The sequence below is a fragment of the Propithecus coquereli genome, unplaced genomic scaffold (genome assembly GCF_000956105.1).
Source record: "Propithecus coquereli isolate 6110/MARCELLA unplaced genomic scaffold, Pcoq_1.0 Scaffold578, whole genome shotgun sequence".
NCBI lineage: Eukaryota > Metazoa > Chordata > Mammalia > Primates > Indriidae > Propithecus > Propithecus coquereli.
The window spans coordinates 297,774-318,270 of record NW_012151707.1 but is presented as its reverse complement, the minus strand read 5'-3'; the positions used below and the strand labels follow the sequence as shown (position 1 = coordinate 318,270).

At 52.7% G+C, this 20,497-nt stretch overlaps 3 protein-coding genes across 6 annotated transcripts; 1 reads left to right on the top strand and 2 right to left on the bottom strand.

The window, feature by feature from the left end:
• Positions 1-1,773: 1,773 nt before the first annotated feature.
• PCGF1 (polycomb group ring finger 1) lies at positions 1,774-4,093 on the bottom strand. 3 transcript variants are annotated; one of them, XM_012658201.1, is made up of 9 exons: positions 3,978-4,093; positions 3,442-3,547; positions 3,128-3,280; positions 2,882-2,953; positions 2,651-2,756; positions 2,436-2,469; positions 2,245-2,331; positions 2,021-2,101; positions 1,774-1,916 (listed from the first exon to the last, which is right to left on the bottom strand). In XM_012658201.1, exons 1-9 carry the CDS (start codon positions 4,068-4,070, stop codon positions 1,869-1,871), a joined length of 780 nt encoding a protein of 259 aa, XP_012513655.1. In that variant the 5' UTR covers positions 4,071-4,093; the 3' UTR covers positions 1,774-1,868. The 3 variants fall into 3 exon arrangements, with proteins under 3 accessions (XP_012513655.1, XP_012513653.1, XP_012513654.1); XM_012658199.1 differs by having other exon boundaries at positions 3,939-4,081; XM_012658200.1 differs by lacking the exon at positions 1,774-1,916 and having other exon boundaries at positions 1,957-2,101.
• Positions 4,094-10,411: 6,318 nt separating this feature from the next.
• On the top strand, positions 10,412-11,861 carry TLX2 (T-cell leukemia homeobox 2). The gene is made up of 3 exons (XM_012658197.1): positions 10,412-10,811; positions 11,274-11,511; positions 11,625-11,861. Exons 1-3 carry the CDS (start codon positions 10,412-10,414, stop codon positions 11,839-11,841), a joined length of 855 nt encoding a protein of 284 aa, XP_012513651.1. The 3' UTR covers positions 11,842-11,861.
• A 1,647-nt stretch (positions 11,862-13,508) lies between these two features.
• Positions 13,509-20,290, bottom strand: DQX1 (DEAQ box RNA-dependent ATPase 1). Of its 2 annotated transcripts, none has more exons than XM_012658195.1 (12): positions 20,143-20,290; positions 19,530-19,785; positions 19,079-19,272; positions 18,299-18,683; positions 17,718-17,951; positions 17,527-17,626; positions 17,263-17,421; positions 16,987-17,178; positions 15,108-15,227; positions 14,749-14,939; positions 14,205-14,395; positions 13,509-13,988 (listed from the first exon to the last, which is right to left on the bottom strand). In XM_012658195.1, exons 2-12 carry the CDS (start codon positions 19,764-19,766, stop codon positions 13,832-13,834), a joined length of 2,160 nt encoding a protein of 719 aa, XP_012513649.1. In that variant the 5' UTR covers positions 19,767-19,785; positions 20,143-20,290; the 3' UTR covers positions 13,509-13,831. The 2 variants fall into 2 exon arrangements, with proteins under 2 accessions (XP_012513649.1, XP_012513650.1); XM_012658196.1 differs by having other exon boundaries at positions 20,147-20,190.
• Between the last annotated feature and the right edge of the window lie 207 nt (positions 20,291-20,497).

Genomic DNA, 20,497 nt, shown 5'->3' with positions numbered 1-20,497 from the left:
TTCAGCGAAGACCCAGGCAGGCTGCCCCCAACTCCCACAGCTGCTTGGCCCCTGAAAAGTCCCCAGGAGCTTTTCTACTCTCCTTCCCCCAGCCCACACCACTCGCCCCAGTCACTCCTAGAAAACGCCTTCTACTGCGCCAACTCCGTGAGAACTCCTGGGCACTGCGTGCTCGCAGAGAGTTTCAATTCCGAGAAGAGGCAGAGGGGAGTCCTGGAATGGACATAATTAACCCCAAGTCTCAAGATGTGTGCTGGTGTCCAGGCAGGCTCAAAAGCGGTAGAAGCCCTGATTCTGGCTGGGGGAATGCTTCCTGAAGGAGATGGGGCAGGGGAGAAGCATTCTAGGCAGGAGCCCTGGAAACACAGGAAGCTTTAGTCATCTTGGGGACCAGGTGAGGAAGGAATCTATCCAGGCTGGTGACTCTGCAGGTGTCCCAACAATGGGTCCCCGTCGCCTGCCCCACGCACTGGAGCGCTCTTCCTGGGTGTCTGTGGCTTCTCCCATGTGAGCCTCCTCTTGGCCTACATACACTCTTCTTCAGTGCAGGGGTGCAGACGTTCCCAGACCAGTTACACTGTGACACAAAAGAGCACCCCACTCATACTCAGATTTTTCCCGAGAGTCTAGAGCTTTGTTTTAAATTTATTTTTAGAAAAGGGGTCTCCCTATGTGGTCCATGCTGGAGTGCAGTGGTGCCATCATAACTGCTGCCTCAAATTCCTGGGTTCAAGTGATCCTCCCGCCTCAGCCTCCCCAGTAGTTGGGACTACAGGCACTGACACCACACCGGGCAAGTCAAATCTCGGGCTTTCTTACACAGTTCAGGCTGCCTTTACTGTAACCACTCCCTGTTTCCTGCCCCCTGTCCTTTGCCACCCAGCCTCCATCCATGGAAGTTCAATGTCTTCAGCCCTCACCAGCTGCAGCTAGGCACAACCACCCTCTAGAAGTCCCGGAGTCAGACTTGGGCCAATGTGGAACTTAGGCTTTAAATTCAGGTTCTGGTGACATTTATACTGCCTGCTCCATCCCACTTGTCCCAGATTGGGCAGCACCTCATTTGCTGCCTTCACAAACTCTTTGCCTTGGCCTCCCTCTCTTCCTGTCCCAGTTGGGCAAGTTTCTGGCAACCCCACTGAGAGGCCCATAGGACAGGGTCACTGGCAGCACCCAGTACACAAGACCTACCGAGGACTGTTGGCTGATTGAATCAACGGAGCTCCTGTCTTGCCTCTTCCCTCTTGTTCCTTGAAGCTGCCCTTCTCTCCTCCACATCAGCTCCCTCTCCTCCTCAACTACCCTTTCCCCACCTTGGCTCCACCTAGCCCCAGGCCCTGAGGCTTGCTGAATACTGTATGGACAGCCAGGCCTCCATGTCTGACTATCCCTGTGGCCCATACCCAATCCGTTTTTTAGACTTCTCCCTCCTGTTATAAAACCATAGTGCAATTCTTTGGATTTTTCTTTAAAATATCACCCTTCTTCAGTCCTGTAGCAGCCACTGTACAATCCCAGCCCTCCTCCCACTGCTGTTGAATTTGGACACCTCCACGCAGGCCTGCACATGTGCTGCAGCATACAAGGAGGGCGAGCGCTCCCCTCCAGAATGCCTTCTCTTAACCAGAAAGAGTGGTGTGGGTGGCCTGGTTCACACGTATAGGGTCCTCTACCCTTCTCTTTTGGCAAGACATTGAGGGCTCATGGCCATAGAGAAGAGGCCCTTCTTCACAATGAAACTCAGAGGAGGATAAGGAAAAAGAAGAGATGCTTTTTTAAAGTTTTTATTTCAAAAAATAAAGGCGCAGTTAATTTCACATAAATATCTGGGGAGGGAAGGAGAGTGGGATGGAGGGGGGGCTTGGCCCCTACCTCCTCTTCTCTTTGACACTGTATTGTAAAAGCAAAGGGGATGGCTAAGGAGAGAACAAGGGAAAGAAGTAGTCAGTGGGGAGTGTCCTTAGCCAAAAGGCCCCCTCAGCCCACACTTGCCCTGGGGACTGCCTAGGCACTGGCTTACCTTCCCGAACCAGCGGGAGAGCCATATCTGCTTCATTGTCATGTGATCAGGGAGAATTTCATTGTCAAAAAGGAGCTGCACCTAGAAGGGAGATTGGGGCAGCTTTAGGAACTCTCCTCTTTGACAGGTCTGGCAAGTCAAGAACTACCCTAGTCCACCCTACACTCTGTCCCTCCCTTTTTAGCCTCTTGTCCCTCAAAAAAACCTACGGTGGGTTTACTCACATGCTGAGGATTTAGCATTAAGCGGTGACACAAGACCCTCCGGAGATGGCGTACCTCAGCTCTAACAGAACATCGGACATACTTGTTCTGGGGGTGGGGAAGGGTGGGGAAGGAAGAGGACAAGGTATGTGAGGGAAGAGCCATGGGGAGGTGAGTCTCCTTAGAGAGGCCCTCCCCTCATCCCCTCTCACCTGCAGGACGCTTTTATTCTTGTCTTTGCCAGAACTGAGGGGAAACAGACACAGGTTAGGTAGCCCTACCATTCCTCCTCTCCCCCACCCAGAGCCATGATATTGTCACTTCAAGGGAACAAACACTCCCTCACTGTTCAACCTCTCCCCAAGTCCCTTCCTGGCTTTGGGTCATCAGCACTGTCACCTCATACAACCCCCAATTTGCCCCTCACCTCAGCCGCTCTAGGCACAGGCTCAGCTGCTCATCATAGCGATAGTAGTGGGCTTTAGAGTGGTCGAAGCTGCTGAAGGGGAGGCCAAGGTTGCTCAGGGCTGGCTCTGAGGAAGACAGGGTAGTAAGGAGGATGGTACAGGTTCCACACCCCTCTTTCCCCAGAGGGGAAAACTGGGCAAGAGGAATACTCTGAGGGCTTTAATTTACCCTCCTGCTGCCAGGGACATACCTTCCCCACTGGGCTGGGTGACCCGGTCCAAGCCTCGGGACTGGTAGAATTCCCGAATCCGTTTCTCTTCACCTAGAAGTGGGTGACGTATGGGAGTAAAGCATTAGCCCTCACTCACTCTTTGTTCCTCTGGCTGTCGACCTCTTTACCTACATGATTCCCTCCAAAGCCCTTGTCATCTCAAGCTGCCACTCAGCATTAGTCCTCAAGAGGCCCCTCAAAGTCAGGTTACCAACCACCACTCACTGTCTTGCAAACCAGGCACTAGCTTGTACACGATGTCCTGCATGACCCGGTCCAGTTTGAGGTTGAGCAGTGGCTGTGTCTCGTGGATCTTGATGTTGCACATGGGGCAGTACTTGCTGGTTTGGAGGTACTTCACTATACAACTTTTGCAGACTGCAGGAAGAAAAAAGCAGACTTTCAGGCCCTCTGGAAACTGGATCCATGGGCTGGGTGGGGTGCCTGGATGGGTGAGGTGGACAGCGCAGAGACTGCCAGTCAGCTTGGTGAGGACTAGGGCCTGGAAGAACCAGGCAGGCTCCATCCAGGACACTCACAAGTATGAAGACACTCTGTGATGGTGGTGGCATCCACGAAGTAGCCAGCGCACAGGCAGCAAACGATGTGCTCATTCAAGTCTTTGATCTTCACTCGAACCTCCTCCTGCAGATACACCTTCCGTTACCAATCACCCATCCCCACCCCCAAACCTTGTGCGCCTTCCTGACTTGGGGGTCGCCTGTTTCATCAGCTTCCACGGCCAAGCCCCGCACCTTGTGCAGTCAGCAGGGGATCAACTCCCGGGCGGTGGCACTCCTCCTCCGCCCAGCAGAGGGCTCCGCGCACAGCGGGGACACCCTTCACGTGGACTCGCCTGACCCTCCTTTCCCAGGGGAGACTACAGGACGTGGGTAGCACAATGCGCAGGCGTCCTAGCCTGGAGTTTGGCAACCCGACCGCAATCGCGCAGGCGCATTGGGCGCCCTCACTCTGCGCAGGCGCACAGGGCGCCCAGCCAGCCACCGCCCGTCCTCTAGCCCGCCCCAGTTCGCACCGCTAGCCGACCACAGCAGTAACCCTGCCGCCCTTGCACCTCGTTCCGTAGCGGGTCCATCTTGTACACTGACTGGAGCTGGTTCCGAAGCCTCATCGCGATCGCAATCTGGCCCCCCTGAGGAGACGCCATCTTAAAGGCTGATCCTGGCCTGCCACTTCCGGTGCCGCCTGCGGGGCGGGACTTGTCTCCCAGCAACGAGGGCCTAGGTCTTTTCGGATTCGCTCACCCTCTGTAAGGCCCCGCCCACGTCTCTTTCTCCCCGTGTGCTCACCTGAGCCCCAGTGGCCCCTCCCCCTCCTCAATCCGTAATTAGGGAGTGGGGGGGACTGTGGGGAAGGGTCCTATCTCTTCGACCTCCTGTAGGAATCATCATAATAGATCCTACACGACCTCGGGACTAACTTTTGGAGCCTGCGAAAGACTGCCCCCCTCCTACCCTAAAAGGCCTGGCGGTCTGCACCCGCTACCCGGTAGGGTCGTCGGTCTCCTGTGACGACGACCGGGCTGAAGATGCCCCTCCTGGGTCCTCTTGTAATGCCGTCCTAGTTGGCTGACGCGTCCTCGTAGCGGAGCTTCACCCAGGTGGCAGGCCTTCTCCTGGCCCTGTGACGAGAGTTTCCTGGGGCTTTGCGGACTCTCGGAGAGGAGGGTGCAGGGTGAGGTGGGAAGGGAGAGACCCCCAGGGACTTGGTAGTGATTTTACCCCCCTATTCTTCCCCTGCTGCCGGGGATGGGGGGGGGGCAGGCCCTGTTAATGATGATGATTTAATCATCGGCGCCTGCGGAGGCCTGGGACAGACTAATGCAGAGCAGATGCCGAAGGAGGAGGGGAGGACGACTAGGACACTGCCGCAGACAGACACGCTTGGGCAGCGAGCGCCTGTAGTAGCATAGGCCCAGCCCCGCACTTGGGGAGTAGGGAGGGGGTCCCGAGAGCTTGTACACCGATATCCCTCAGCACTTATAGTGGGATTTTAAAAAGAATAAATGTACTGAGAGGTATTTAAACAAATGCAACTGGAGATTCAAAGGGAAAGATCCCAAATGGAGACCCCGAAAGACTTTCTGGAGAAAGTGGGACTTTGTGTGGGCAAAATTAAGACACAGGAAAGGGGTGGACGTGTGGTGGAATAGAAAAGAAAGAGAGTGGAGGGGAATGACCAGAGAAGGACAGGAAGGAGGCCAAGGTGTGGATTGAGAGTGATGATTAAAAAACAGGGCCTTAGGAAGTTGCCTGAAGGCAATTGGGAGCTAGCAGACCTTTTTGAAGGGAGGATGTTATGCTAAGAACATTTTTATCATATATTTTATTTAACATATTTTATTATTTTATTTTATCCTAAGAACTTTTCAGAGTGGAGTGAATAATCAGCAAAAAGTTTAGTGATTTATTAATCAACTGTTCATTACAGCCACTGCTTACTTACCTCCCTGGTCCAAGCTATCATCATCTCTCCTCTGATTGCGGTGGCTTCTTGACCACTTTCCTTTCGCCTACTTTTGCCCCTCTTAAGCCTGTTTTCAACATAGCAGCTCAGAGTGATTCTGGTAAAACATGAATTAAAAAGGACACAGGAAAATTTTTGAGATGATGGATGTTTATTATTTTGATTGTGGTGATGGTTTCATGAGTGCATACATATGTCAAAACTTATCAAACTGTACACTTTATATGTTACTTATACCCCAAAGCTGTTAAAAATAAAATTGAATGGGGGGTGGGGAGAAATTTAAAAATAAATAAATAAATAAAATTGAAAAATTAGGTTTCATTTTATTGTTTAAAACCCTTTGATAGCTTCTCTTTTCAATCAGAATAGAACCCCAAGTCCTTACAGTCTGCAAGGCCCTGCATAAGTCTCTCCAGCCATACTGGACCCCTCATTGTTTGTTCCACAAACACACTATCCTCCCACTGTGTCCCCAATTTGAAATGTTTGGATAACCAAATGGCTCCCTCCTTCTTTTAGGTCTAGTCTATGAGGCTTCTGTGATCACTGTAGATAAATAACCCATCCACCTTTTCACTTCCTTGCTTTATTTTTCTTCTTAGTGTTTATTTGCATTCTTAGCATTTATTATTTAATATATATTTTCTAATATATTTCTCATATTAGTAATATTTTCTAGTTTTTTAAGAAAATATATTTTCTAGTTTTCCATCTGTCTCTCCCACTAGAACATAAGCTTCTCAGTGGCAGGGATTCTTTTTCTTCCTGTTGTGTTCACAGCTATCTCTCCAGTGCCAGGCATATAGTAGGTGTTCAATCACGATCTTCTGGATGAACAAATGAATGAATCCACGTGGTAGTGATGACAGCTAAGATTAGGGAATTTAGCAATAGAAATGGAAAAGAAGGGCTGTATCTGAAACATTTCAAAGGAAAACATAATAGGAGGAAGTAGCCAAGGACCTTGTTTGGTAGGCCTGGGTAAGAGAGTGAATGAGGAGCCTGGGAGGGGAGCATGTCTTCCAACCTGTTGGACTTAAGGTGGCTGCAGGGAAGGCAGGTGGACCTGGCCAGAAGGCTAGAAGCGTGGTGGGGCTGGAGTGTCAGAACCAAGGATGGAGGTTTCAGAGTTACCTATCTGAGTGTGTGCAAACCTGAGCAGATGTAGAGATTAAAAAAAAAAAAAAAAAGCTTAAGTCTGAGTTCTGAAAAATGCTCACAGTTTTCAGTGGAAGAAGCAAAATCAGTGGAGGAAAGACATAGCAGTGACTGTGAAAGTCTAAAGATATAGAATAAGACAATATTACAGAAACTAAAAATAAAAAGGGACATTTCAAGAAACACTGATCAATAAAGTAGAACAGGTCAGAGAAGTCCTGGGAAAGCGATACAGGATACTAGAGCTCTCTGAGAAAGGGTCAGTGTAGTGAAGCCAGCTTGTATTGGGTTAAAAGAGGAATAAATTGATGGGGAAATGGAGGCAGTGGGTGTGGGCAGTAAAAGGGAAAAGAAAAACATAATTTCTCTTGAAGAGTCAGGCAAAGACTTTGTCCAAATGATACAGATCTGAGATAGTTGGGGTAGGAATGACTAAATCAATGAGAGAAATGATGATATAGGAGCGGGGACCATGTGGAATGAAGAACACTGCATCAACAACAGGAAGGAGAATGAGCCCAGGCCAACAGCTTGGCCTCTTTCTATGCAGCTGCAGGCTTGAAGGACTGAAGACTTAAAGAGTTAAGGGGGGTTGGGAACAACACAGGATATGATAAGACAGATGCAAAGCAGTCATGAGGGGCACTCACCCCAGTGCCTCTGTCTTCAACATGGACTAGCAGGAACCAGCCTTTCCTTGGGAATCAGAAAATCAGAGAGGTGGAGGCAAGAGACATGACAAGCTGAGCCAGGAGTGGTGGTTGGTAGCCCCTGTAGTCCCAGCTCCTTGGGAGGATGAGGGGGGAGGATTGCTTGAGTCCAGAAGTTGGAGGCCAGTAAGATCTCAACTCTTAAAAAGAAGGGGAAGGAGGAAGAGGAGAAGAAGAGGAGGAGATGTTCCCAGGTCTGTGGCTGACAGAACTGGATGCTCTCTGTTCTTTAAGTAAGACACTAAAATCTTTTTCAAAACAAACAAACATCACGCCTGTAATCCTAGCACTCTGGGAGGCCAAGACAGGCAGATTGTTTGAGCTTAGGAGTTTGAGACCAGCCTGAGCAAGAGCGAGACCCCGTCTCTACTAAAAATAGAAAGAAATTAATTGGACAGCTAAAAATATATAGAAAAAATTAGCCGGGCATGGTGGCGCATGCCTGTAGTCTCAGCTACTCGGGAGGCTGAGGCAGTAGGATCGCTTGAGCCCAGGAGTTTGAGGTTGCTGTGAGCTAGGCTGACGCCACGGCACTCACTCTAGCCCGGGCAACAGAGTGAGACTCTGTCTCAAAAAACAAACAAACAAACAAACAAACAAAACTCCCCAGAAGATGTGCACGTACTACTGAGTTTGTGACCATTCTCCTCAAAGGATCAGTTGGGTAGCAGTACTATCTGTGCACACCTCAAAGGGTACGGATGTACAGGTCTGCACAATGTTGCCTTTTTTTCATTCATTGATTCATTCACCCCTTCCCCCTTCAGAGCAGAGAAAGTCACTGGCAAACTCCTTTCTGCAGGCCAAACCCCTTCAGAGGCTATATTTCTTTGCTATCTCCCTAGGGTCTCTGTTCCCATCCTGGGGAGTCCAACCCTTGCTATCTCTCTGAGGTTTTGCCTGAACAGCAGAGGTTTCATGCTTCCTTGTAGTTCTCTTTACTGCTGAGAAAGGGTGCTGGGTTTCTGTGAAGGGACAGGGGAGGTTGTCTGTCTTCTCCACCAAGATAAAAATACAGCTGCCAAATTGACAAGAGCCCCACCCTCTTTCAGAAGGGGCTGTGAGCAGGACTGAGGAAAGGCTGGGGAAAATTGGATGATAGAGGTGGGGGAGCATGTCACATATTATTAATGCCTACTGCTTAACCCCCCACCACCACTCTTGGTTCACCCCCTTCAGACCTAAGGCTTCTGACAACACTGCAGGGCTGGTGGAGAGAGCTCACTCTTCTTTCTCTTCCTGCCCAGATGCCCAAATATCATTCCTGGTTCCCAGGAGAGAAAAGACCCCCTCACCCTGCCCCAGGCACCAGGCTGCTAGTCCATCTGCTGGGGAGAAAGGAGGGGCAGAGTTTTTCCCAGGAGATCCTGAAGAATCAATTGGAAGATCAGTGCTCCCAGGGAGACCCATTTACTAGACTTAGAAGGCATTTCGGTTCACGCGGGAAATCAGCAGGGTGGAGCTGAACACTGGCTTGGGCTGGGGGCGAGGGTCAGGGCTGGCACAGTGGGGCGGGGTTCTTTGGCCACCGCGTGTCCGAGGCAGGCTGAGTTGTTCTTCAGTGCCCACCCGCCGGCGGGATGGTAGAAGCGCCCCCCTCCCTGCGCCCAGTCTCACCGGCTCTGAGGCGCCAGGGCCCCCCCGGGGGCCGGGGCGGGCCGGGGAAGGTAATGTAATTCTGGCCCAGCTAACCCGATTACGGCGGCCTGCACCGGGCAGGGCGGCGGCGGGGGCGGGTCTAAAGCTCAGGGGCCTACCCGGCGGGGGTCCCATCCCGGGAAAGGACGCAGAGTTCACACACTCCAAGCTTCTGGGTCCGCGGCCATAGGTCACAAGGTCACCGAGCGGCTTCGGTCTTTCCCTACCTCCCTTCTCTGACACGCTCCAGGCGCATTTTCTGGGCTTGGGTGGGGCAAAGTGTCTATGGGAAATTAGGTGGCTGAGATCCTCCCAAGGCCTCAGTGAGGTCCCACGTGTCGCCTGTGGGGATTTCGCCCTCCCGCCTTTGTGGGAGGGAAGAGTATGTGAGAATAGATTTCCTAGGCGCAGAATGGTTCCACACTGGGGGCCCTCTGCATTTGCAGCCGAGGGTAGAACGCCAGTCCAAGCTTCCACCCGCCTGAGTTGGCCTGGGTTGAGCCATGGGTCCGCTTTACACTGATTTCAGAAAATCGAAATTCTAAGAAATTCAGGGCACCAATTACTGATTCAACCGGACGGGGCTTCGGGGCCCTACAGGAGAGGCCAGGAGATGCATCAGAATCACCGGCCCAGAGTAGTTGTCCCCGCCCTAGCCCACCCGACGCGCCTTGCCAACCCCTTCCCACACCTGTCCTCTTCCTGGGCCTCCAGCTCGCCGGGCGCCATTCCCCAGCCGCTTCTTACGCAGCCAGGAAACCACAACGAGATTTAGTCTTCGAGGGCACTTAGGCGGGGGCCACAACGAATCCAGGAGTTGTCAAGCAGGATCCATCGGGAGGTGAAGAGTGGGGGCTGGGTAAGGAGGCACCTGCGGAGGAAGCCGGTGAGGCCGAGACAGCCCAAAGACAGAGGCCAGCGAGGATGGATGCGCGGTGAGCATCTCCGCTGATTCAGCGGTCCACTCTGGGGTCCCTCCTGTGCCGATCCTCGTCCCTAACACTCTAGCCCCCTGCCCGCCTCCACCCGCCCGGCACATCTCCGCCCTCCGGTCTTCCCCCGCGCTTGGCACAAACAGGCGTCCCTTCCCCTTTAACGGCCGGGCCCCGCCCCCGCCCTATCCCCAGCCCCCACTACCCACCCGGGGCCGATCTGTCAGTCACTGCCCAAGCCCGAGCTGGCCAACCCTCTCCACCCCGGACTCGGGCAGCCGCCCCGGCAGCCCCTAGTCCATCTGCGCTTCAGAGTCAGTAAGGGAGCTCCTGGGGCCCCAGCTGGCCGCGCTCCCCGGGATGCGAGTCCCCGCGCGGACGCCTGGCAGCGGCTGGCAGGGGCGCCGCTGCTCCCAGTGGACGGGGATGCTGCCGTTCCGGGGGCCCCGGCGCCCCGCCTTGGCCAGCCCATCAGGCCCCTGAGTCTGCCGTCTGGAGCGCGCCACCGCCGGGCTCCTGGAGCTACCCAAGGCATCTTCCCCAACCGCCAAATCTCCCGAGGTTCTCCCTGGCCCGGACCCATGGAGCCAGCGATGCTGGCTCCACACAACCTCCCACACCACGAGCCAATCAGCTTCGGCATCGATCAGATCCTGAGCGGCCCTGAACCCCCCGGGGGCGGCCTAGGCCCGGGTCGTGTTGGCCAGGGTCATGGGGAGAGTGCGGCGTTCTCGGGTGGATTCCACGGAGCCTCAGGCTACGGTCCCGCTGGCTCACTGGCTCCGCTACCCGGCAGCTCTGGAGTGGGCCCGGGCGGTGTGATCCGCGTCCCTGCTCATCGCCCGCTGCCCGTGCCACCGCCCACGGGAGGTGCGCCTGCAGTGCCTGGGCCCTCGGGTTTGGGCGGCGCCGGGGGCCTAGCAGGACTCACCTTCCCCTGGATGGACAGCGGCCGCCGCTTTGCCAAGGACCGGCTCACGGGTGAGGTTGTCCCACACCCCCACACCCAGCGTCATGTCCCACTCTGACCTGTTTCCTCATCTCTTATCTTTCCGCTCCAACTGAAGGATCCCTTTCATACCTTCCCCCAGATCATCCCAAGGCATCATTCCCCAACTCGGATTTCTTGGTCCTGCAGGCAATGGGGAGGGAGCTGCCGTCGGTGCCCCGCGCCCTCCTCTGCAGTCCCACTGTCCACAACGCGGGGAGGGGAGGGTGAAGTTATGGGGGACGTCTCTCCCTCACCCAACGGGGAGGGCCATTTCTTCTGAGGGCCTTTCTGGTCTAGAGGCCTCTGCTGATGCGGGACAGAGGCTGGGGCCAGGGAAGGACCGGACGCGGGAGTGGGAGTTCTGCGGCCTGGGCAGCCGCACTCTCTTCTCAGTGACACCTCCGGCCACCCTGCAAACCCTGCCCTGCTCTGCTCTTTCTTCCTCCCGGTAGCTGCGCTCTCGCCCTTCTCCGGGACGCGCCGCATAGGCCACCCTTACCAAAACCGAACGCCCCCGAAGCGGAAGAAGCCGCGCACGTCCTTCTCCCGCTCGCAGGTGCTGGAGCTCGAGCGGCGCTTCTTGCGCCAGAAGTACCTGGCCTCGGCAGAGAGGGCAGCGCTGGCCAAGGCCTTGCGAATGACCGACGCACAGGTCAAGACGTGGTTCCAGAACCGACGCACCAAGTGGCGGTGAGGCGCGGCGCGGGAGAGGGCGGACTGGGGCCCCGGGCCGGGCCAAGGGCCAGTCAGGTGCGGGGTGGGCGAGGGCCAGCTTCGCTGACCCCGCGTCTTCGCCCGCCCAGGCGCCAGACGGCGGAGGAGCGCGAGGCGGAGCGGCACCGCGCGGGCCGGCTGCTCCTGCACCTGCAGCAGGACGCGCTACCTCGGCCCCTCCGGCCGCCGCTGCCCCCGGACCCGCTCTGCCTGCACAACTCGTCCCTTTTCGCGCTGCAGAACCTGCAGCCCTGGGCCGAAGACAACAAGGTGGCTTCCGTGTCCGGGCTCGCCTCGGTGGTGTGAGCGACGCCTGCCTAATCGGCCAAGCGCTCTTTTCAGGACTGAGGCGCAGCTTAGAACGCTGAGCCCCGAGCGGTGGAGTGCGCGGCTCCCGGCGCCCATGGTCCTGTGGTAGCCGAGCAGCAAGTCTCTGAGGCTATCATCGAGGGCTCCGCAGCCACCGGCGGGCTCCCAGGCCAGCGTTGCGCTGATGCCGGGCGCGCTCAGACATTGCCTTTCCCGCCATTTCCCGCTTCACAGCTGGCACCTGAGGCGCCGAGAGGGCAGGACTTGCAAGACAGTAGCCAATGAGGTGCGGGAAGGGGGACGGGCTGGCCAATGGGAGCTGCTCTCCTGAGGGACTCTGGATTCTGGGAGGGTAGGTCGGGAGCTGGGTTCTGCCGGCTCGAGCTGCGTTCCGACCCGAGCTGGGAAGGGCGGCTGCAGCCGGTGCTGGTTGGGTCTGTACCAGAGGTGTGAAGGAAGGAAAACGCCAAAGACTGCGGAGTAATGGAGGAGGTGCTGGAGCTCAACGGTCTGGCTGATTGTGACAGGAAACAGAGGGTTGTCCACGCTGGGCATTTCACCCTCAACTGTAAAATAATCGCTAAGGATTCCCTCCTGCCTTTGAGCCTCATGTTGTATGCGCTCAGCCTGCTGGCCACGTCCTCCCTCTTGAGCCTCACAACGCGCCTGGGCGGTAGGCGAGACAGACGCTTATCCACCCAACCAAAGAGAAAATCTAGGAAGAAAATCTGGCTCTGGTGTCGCACAGGGAGGGACAAAGAAGGGAGAGGAGGAAACAGTGGATAAAGTTAATGGGCACAGTGGAGTTAGGGTGAGAAGAATTTGGCAAATAATTTGGAAGTGACAAGACTAAGAAGAATGACAGATTCCAAGACTGGAAATGTGGAGGATCAGGAAATCAATGGTGCTGTGGATGATAAAGGGGAAATTGGGAAGATTGGAGCAAAACTAAATGCTAGACCTAGAGAGAATAAATACTGGAAAACTGCCTTTGAGGGAGATCAGTTGACATTCACATATAGGTGGAGATAGATGAAATGATGAGAACAGATAGACTCTCCAAGGAAGGGAACTCTGAGGAGAAAAGAGGAGTTCTAAGGACTAAAGATAAAGCTTTTTTTCCACCATTTTCTACAAACACATTTACAATGTGCGAGATGATGGAGGATACCTAAGTTAATGGTCCAAGGACAGAAAAGGGGAAGGAGTACCCCTCTGGAAAGAAAGGAAAGCATGATGTCTCTGAAGTTGTTAGAAAGACTTCAGCTTGTGGGTGGGCCAGGGGATGTTGAGAAGCTTATTGATGGAAAGTCGAATTAGGAGATGGTTGCAATAGCCTTCAGGTTTTAAAAGGAGTAGGATTTAAGTTGTATGAGGAAGAAAGGGAAGATTTTGTCTGAGTCCTCTAGCACCCCCATTCTTCCTCGCCTGGAGGCTGGAGCAGAGTGACAGAGGGAAGAGAGGTAGGGCCAGAGGCCAACTATAGCCAGTTGACTCATGTTCTGTGCTAGTGACAGTGATGTTGGCCATAGCATGAAGGCCTGACCAGAGATGGGAACCAGGCAAGAGGCTACGGCTGGAAGAATTGGCCCTGGATCTTTGATATAGTGTCATCTCTGACTTATGGGTGTTGTATATGGTGCTGCAGAACCAAACTCAAATTGGGCATCATAGAAAAAAGAAAAATCTTTTATAGACCAAAAGGGGAGTACAAGAATGTGTTTGGCATAAGTTGGGGGGGATAGGGAGCATGTCAGTCCCTCTCCATTAAATTAGAGAATGCTAAGGAAAGGGTCCTACCCTATGTAGACTGAGGCTTATCCTATTCTCTCCATTCTCACCCCACCATTTCTTTGGGCTCAGGTTCTAGGATTTACATTTGATCCTAAAACTTTGGCTTCTAAATCTGGCTGGCTGCCTTGATGCTAGCCTGAGGGAGGATCTAATGCGATGAGATGAGTTCAGCTCCATTCCTTAGGTAGGCAGGTTACTGCAGGACACAGGCATCTCTGAACTCCTGGGCTGAGGAGGATTCACTCCCTGCTGAAGAATCTGCCATTTCTTCCCTTAGTTGGTTCAGGAGGTCTCTGCTCTCACTGGGGGGCAAGTTACTCAGGAAGTATGGAGGGGCCAACTCCACCAGCCTGACAGAGAGAGTCACAATTAGATGATCTGTATCTTCTTTTAAAATTCAGACTCTTAAACTTCTCACCATCCCTTCCACAAATCCTCTCTCCTCAAATTGTATGGTATTATAAACCACTAAGATTCCTTCTTCTTAAGTCTCTCTAACTCACCAGCCATCATTTTGGCCCCAGGGAGAGGAATGGGCAGTATGACAGTGGTGTCAGGGAACTTACATCTGTGGTTGAATCTCAGAAACAATGGAAAGGCAGTTGTCTTTGGATATGGAGAAATTGTGGTAAAGCACCCATGGTGGGGGTCTAGCTGGAGCCCTGCGGCTTCGGTAGCAGCAGTAGGAGGAGAGCTGGGCCACATGCTTATGGATTAGGAGCAGGTAATTTCCAGTCCCATCTGTGTCTCGGGCCACCTCATTGAAAGGCAGAGATATTGATGGAATAAGTAAAACTGAGGCGGCAGATAGCAGATAAAAGAAAAGTGGCTGAGAAAGAATTAGTAAAGGTGGTAAGAGTATTAAAAGTAAAGCATTACCTCTACATGTTGTCTGGTACCTACTATACAATATGGCATTTTCCACAGACTCTTGTACTCCAAAGCCTCAAAGGAAAAGTCCTTCTTGTTCTAAAGAATCTTTGAATGGCCACCTGGACCCCAATTTCACAGGGGGTTTGTTCTTCTGCCCTTTGCTCTTTTTATGAGCAATATTTGTTCTTTCTGCCCTTTGCTCTTTTTATGAGCCTCACCCCAACCCTTTCCCCTAACCTTGAGGAAGTATCCCGACACCAGTGCTTTCTGAAGGTCTCTGCGATTCTGCTCCGAGCCAAAGGCTGGTTGGGACAGGGGAAGTTCAATCCGCTGCATGAGTTCTAGGAGCTCTCCCCGAAGTTTATGGGCTCGGCACAAAGCTGCCCAGTTTAGACCTCGAGCCTGGCACCAAGCCTCATCTGTTCCACCTAGGAGAGGAAAGGGAACAGCTACAACTAAAGTCCTTGAGACCCTGAAAGAACCCAACCCTTGGCCAAAGGGCCACCTCTTCCTGGGCACAGAGATCTGTCAGCTGGTTGTATACCACACCCCTTCTTAGGAAAATCTGTGATTCTATAAGAGGATGCAGAGCTCACTTTGTATGAAGGCTTCATACACCTGGATCAGAGAGCTGTGGTCGCCATCCACGTGCTCCAGGGCCCGACGCAGGGCAGCTTCTTCTGCACAGAGTGGAGGACGGGTAAACCCAGGGGCAGCTGGAGGCAGAAGAGAGAAAGCCAGTTTTGGGGAATGAGAAAGGATAGTAAAGTACAGGTAAAACAACAAAAAGGTGGAAGTGTTCCTTTGGAAACTTTATTCAAAAGACATCGATAACTTTTAGGTGCTATGCACTTTATTAAACATTGAGGATAAATAAATGAAAGACAGTCTCTGCCCTCAAGGAACTTAGAGTCTGGTGGGAGAAACCAACGAGTAAGCAGACTTTATAAGCATGACAAGCATACGTATGTGGTACCATGGAAACAAAGGGAAGGGTACCTAATCCAGGCTTTGGTGGTGGTGGGGACAAGAGTGATGTGGGAGAAAAGGTCAGGGACCCTTGGGCCAGTATTTGAAATTTGAGTAGGAATTAGCTCAGTGGAGAAGGGGTAGAGAGAGCGTTCCAGTCTATGGGGACAGCATGGCACAGAACTTAATAACATGGCATATTTGGGAACTGCAAGCCACCTGGTGTGGGTGGCGGAAATGATATGCAGCAGAATGGCAGAAGATAAAGCTGGAGAGGTAGGTATAGGCAAGATCATGAGAAGCTAGATGTGCTGTGCAAAGGAGTTTACATCTATCTTGAAGGTAAAGAATAGCTGTTAAAGAAGAGTTTTTAAGTAAGAGAGTCCATGTGTTTGAAAAAGTTCACATGACTCATTAGGAAACTACTGAAGGAATCTAGCTGAACAATGACAAGGCCCTAACATTCGCTCTGGCAGTGAATATGGAGAGAAGTAGAAGAATTTTTTAAAAGACATGTAGGAGATAAAAATGAAAGAACCTGTAGAACGATGTCTAAAATGGTGGTAGTGGAGCAGCAGAAATGATAGTATCATCTGAGCTGAGAATTCAAAGACAGGAAAAGATTTTGTGGTTAAGGTGGTGAGGGGGTAGTTTAATACAGTCCTTAAGTTCAGTTCTGAGCTGTGGTGCTGTTGACTATTTTGGTAGAAATGCCCATCAGAAGTTGGAGCAATTTCTCCCGCTCTCTCTCTCTCTCTCTTTCTCCTAGTAGAATGGTATTATTGGCTGAAAGATACAAGGTACAAAGTTTGGAAATTTTAAGGATAAATGTAGCTTCAAAACAGGAGCGTGAATGAATTTGCTCAGAGAGCCCAGGGAGTGAGAAGACAAAAGGGGTAAGAATAGAACCTTGTAGTCCAACTTACAATGCATAGGCAAAGGACAAAGAGCCCACTGAGGAGATTAAGGAAACAGCCAGAGTGGTAGGATGAAAGTCATGAGGAGTGAGGAGTGGCATCACAGACGCTTATGGAGGAGGCAGTTTCAAGGTGGGAGCAGTCAGCACTCTCAAGTGTCAAGAGCGTCATGAATAAGGGCTCAGAAGTGTCCATTGGGTTAGGTATCTGGGAGGTCACTGGTGAGCTGAAAGCCATTTCGGTGGTATGGTGGGCCTGAAGCTGATATTCAGTGGCACACAAGACACTAGATAGAGCAAGATAGAGATTATGCTGGACAGCCAAAGGGGAGCATAGTGTTGAGGAAGAGGGGGGTGTGAGTTTTAGCAGTAACAGATAGGAGAGATTCAAGCATGTCAAGGGACAAGGACCAGCAGAGAGAAAAGGCTAAAGAGACAGGAGAGGGATAGGTGATTAAGCCTGTTTGTTTAGGTGCTGTGAGGGCAGGAACTAGAGCAGAGAGGGAAGGGCTGGCCTTAGGAGGACAAAAGCACAAGGGGAAGTGCTGAAGTGGCTGCAAGAGCCACTGATTTATAGGAATGATTTATACCAGTGAGCATAGCAGCCAGGGTGAGCATCTCGTCCACACAGTCAAACTCGCATGAAGCCAGCAGGGCTTTGGCCAACTCAGGGGGCAGGGGGATCTCTGATAGGATGATACCCAGGTCTGACAGGTTCCCATCATCATCCAGGGCTGCCAGATAGTCTAAGTCTTCCAGGGCCTGCATCAGTGCTTCTGGAGCTGGTGAGGAAACAGGGGTATAGGGTGTGAGGTTTCAGAGCTGGGGGGGTTAGATGGCAGCACTTGGGCAGGAGGGGTGCTCACCAGGCCGGTCCAGGAAGTGACACTCCCCTGGCTCTGCAATCTGTCTCCTCTTTAGTAGTAACACCAGAGGGCTCAGATTCTCCTCACACACCCTGGGTCGGGGCAATGGGGGAGCCTCTAGTTCTAAGAAGGACTTAGGATACAGGCAGAGACAAGATCCTGAGGGGAGAAAGACGTGAGAAAGAAGACCACCGTAGATTCCTCAGGGTTTGCATGGTGATGATTCTCTTTGTGGTTGATCTCAGCAAGAGCAAAGGCTCTTACCTGGTGGGAACCCTCTTGCTCGCAGTCGTCTTGCCTCTGCCTGACACTTGCTGATTGGCCTCAATACTTGAGATTCTGCTCGGATCTGAGGATTGTAAACCTGTCGCCCGCCCCCCAACCAAGGCCAAGACAGATCAGAGTGGGCCATTTTTATCTTTAGCCCCACTCCCCCTTATCTCTTTCTCACTCACACTTCGGAGCTCCAGTCCTGAGTCAATGACATGTTGGATGGAAGGGAGGGAGAAGGAGGAGTCAGCCAGCCAGTGAGTAACCACGACCTTTCGGGCATCCATGTCTATGTCCTCGTACACAGTCTGAATGGCTTGACCACAGCCTGGGTGAAGGGGCAGCACCCGTAGTGGAGGCCCTTGGAGAGTCAGGGACTCCACCTCCCTGGACAAGGATTCACAGCATAGGGAAATTTCCTAAGGAGAAGGGTGGGGCATTAGGGCGGTGCTCACCTTTTGGGGTCATAGACCCCTTTGAACACTGATGAATGGCCCTTCACTTTGAAAAAATGTACATACTCATAAAATTGAGTGTATTATAATTTCAAAGTTTCACTGAGCAACAAACCTCTGCATTAGAGGGAATAAAAAAGTGAGTGGTAGACCTCTTTACCCTGAAATCCTTGAGTTTTTCCCCAGGACCCCAGCAGAGAGTAAACACTACAACACTGCTGTCCTAACAAGCATTACTCCCATTTCCCTGGGACAGGACAATGGTATAAGTGAGTACCTCCTTTTGCAGTCCATATATGTATTTTTTTTACCTCCTCACTAGGTAGGTATATTAGCACATCTCCTGGAGTCTCCTTGCGACACAACTCAAGCACTGCTTGGCAGGCAGCTTCCGCCCGATCGGTAGGGACAGTGTCCGTGAAGACAGGAGTGGGACTGCCTCCGGGCTCTCTAGGTACGTGCACAATAGGAGGATTGCCCCAAAAGGCTTGGAGCTTAGGTTCGAGGGCTGGATCAGTAACCACAACCACTCTGGGCCCCCCTGGGAGGTTTCCCAGACTGGTATCTCGTAGTAGCCCCTGGAGCAAATCTGAAGCCACTGAGCGCTCCTGAGCCTCATCCAGCACCAGCACATCCCAGGCTCCAGTGCCCCGGGTTGAGGCCACCTCCTGCAGAAGCAGCCTGTCCCAGCAGAATCTGTTGGCATTGGTAGTGGGCAGAGGAGTCAGTGTGGACACTAGCCAGCCCCAGAAGCCCAGGGGAACTTCTCTCTAAGGGGCCTAGATTTTGGTATTAAAGGTCAGAAAAAGATGCTGTGACTGACTTCCTTTGCCTGTGGACCCTTAACAATGACCCCATAATCCCACTGAAAACACTTTGTTCACAAGCTACACAGCTAGGAAATGAGATTTTTGTGACAAGACAGGTTGAATCCCTGGCTGGGATTCAAGGGCTTAATTTAGCTGCTGTGCTGTGCATGATTTGAAGGGTGAGTTGGGCTGAGGGAGGGTATGGTGAGATGTTAGAGGACGGGGCTTGTTTCTACTGGATGAGAGAAATTAGCTTCAAGTCAGCCCTGTAGAGGGTCCCACCTGAGCAGGGTGTTGGGCCCTGTGCAGTCCTCCTGGGGGATGCTGTATCCAACCTCATGACCCAGGGTCAGGTCCATCTCATCAGCAACCCGCAGAGCCAGGCTCAGGGCTGCCAGAGGGTAGGGCTGAGTGACAGTAACCTGTCCCTTCCGGAACCCCCTGGCCAGTGCAAACTCTGCACACCACTGAGGGATCTGAGGGAGAGGCAGAGAGGGACAACCAATCAGGGAGACCTAGGACTTCAGTCAGAAGTGCCAGGGGAACTATGGCCAGTTTAATCTTTCGTTATTTGGGGAGTCCCCTAGTCTTTCACCAGTGCCCTGGAGCCAGCCTAACCCATCTCCCTTTGCTTACCTCCCCCATGACCCCATGCAGCCCAGCCCCTACCCTTGCCCAGGGAAAGGACAATCCCCTAGCTCCTCCCCTTGTCCACTCCCAGAATCCCTCCCACCTGCGTGCTCTTGCCAGAGCCAGGCTCCCCGGACACCAGCACGACTCCAGTGGGGTTATTCTCCAGCTGTTCCAAGAAGATAAAGCGAGCAGCCCAGATGGGCAAGGCCCGGCGCTGCTCAAGCAGCTCATAGTAGCGGGAAGAGAAGGGGAGCCCATCAAAAGGGTTCACAGCCAGTTCAGACTCCCCAGGACTTGGACCAGGCTCTTCTGTCAGCCTGAGAGGCTGAGAGGCCATGGTGGCTGTCCAGCAGGACCTACATAAGGCAGGGCACCCAGTAAGGCCTCATGTTTGGTACTGACAACGTCTTCCCACCTCAGCCCTGATCCCTAACCTCTACCCTCAGGTGATAATGTCCTGGGGTCCTTCATCCTTCCCAGCATTTCTTGCCTGCCAGGAAATAGTGTGCTGTGTCTTGATAAGGGACTATCAAAAGTGGACTATTACCCTGTAGTTGGGTAGTATAGTAGAAATCCTGTGGCAGGCAAGGGCCTTGGGGGCAGCAGGAATTATGTGAGACCTAATAACCTGTGGTAAGGTCCTGAGGGGAAAAGGTTAAAGAATATGAAGGCTGGGGAGGGACAGCAGGGCCACAAGGATCCTGGATTCAAACCTGCTTGCAGCTCTGAGACGTGTCAGGATGGCAGTCAGTTCCAGACCTACGCAGCCAGTCACCACTAACGCTGTCCACGTGTAGTACAAAGGTAAATTCCGGCTCCACCCTGGAGCTGGGCTCTAACTCAATCCTGGAGCCTGTTTTTGGGGTGGGGCCATTTGCTCCACCTTATTTAGCCTAGCCAGGAACCTATGGAAAACAGGCTCCAGCCACCACACTGAGCATGTGTGAACTCTATGGATGATAGGTTCTGTGCTTATGAAAGGCATCCTGGGACTTGCAGTTTTGTAGTAGCTTCTTTGAAAACCTAGGCTGAACACCCAAGATGGGGTCCAGTCGATGGTAGGTCTTC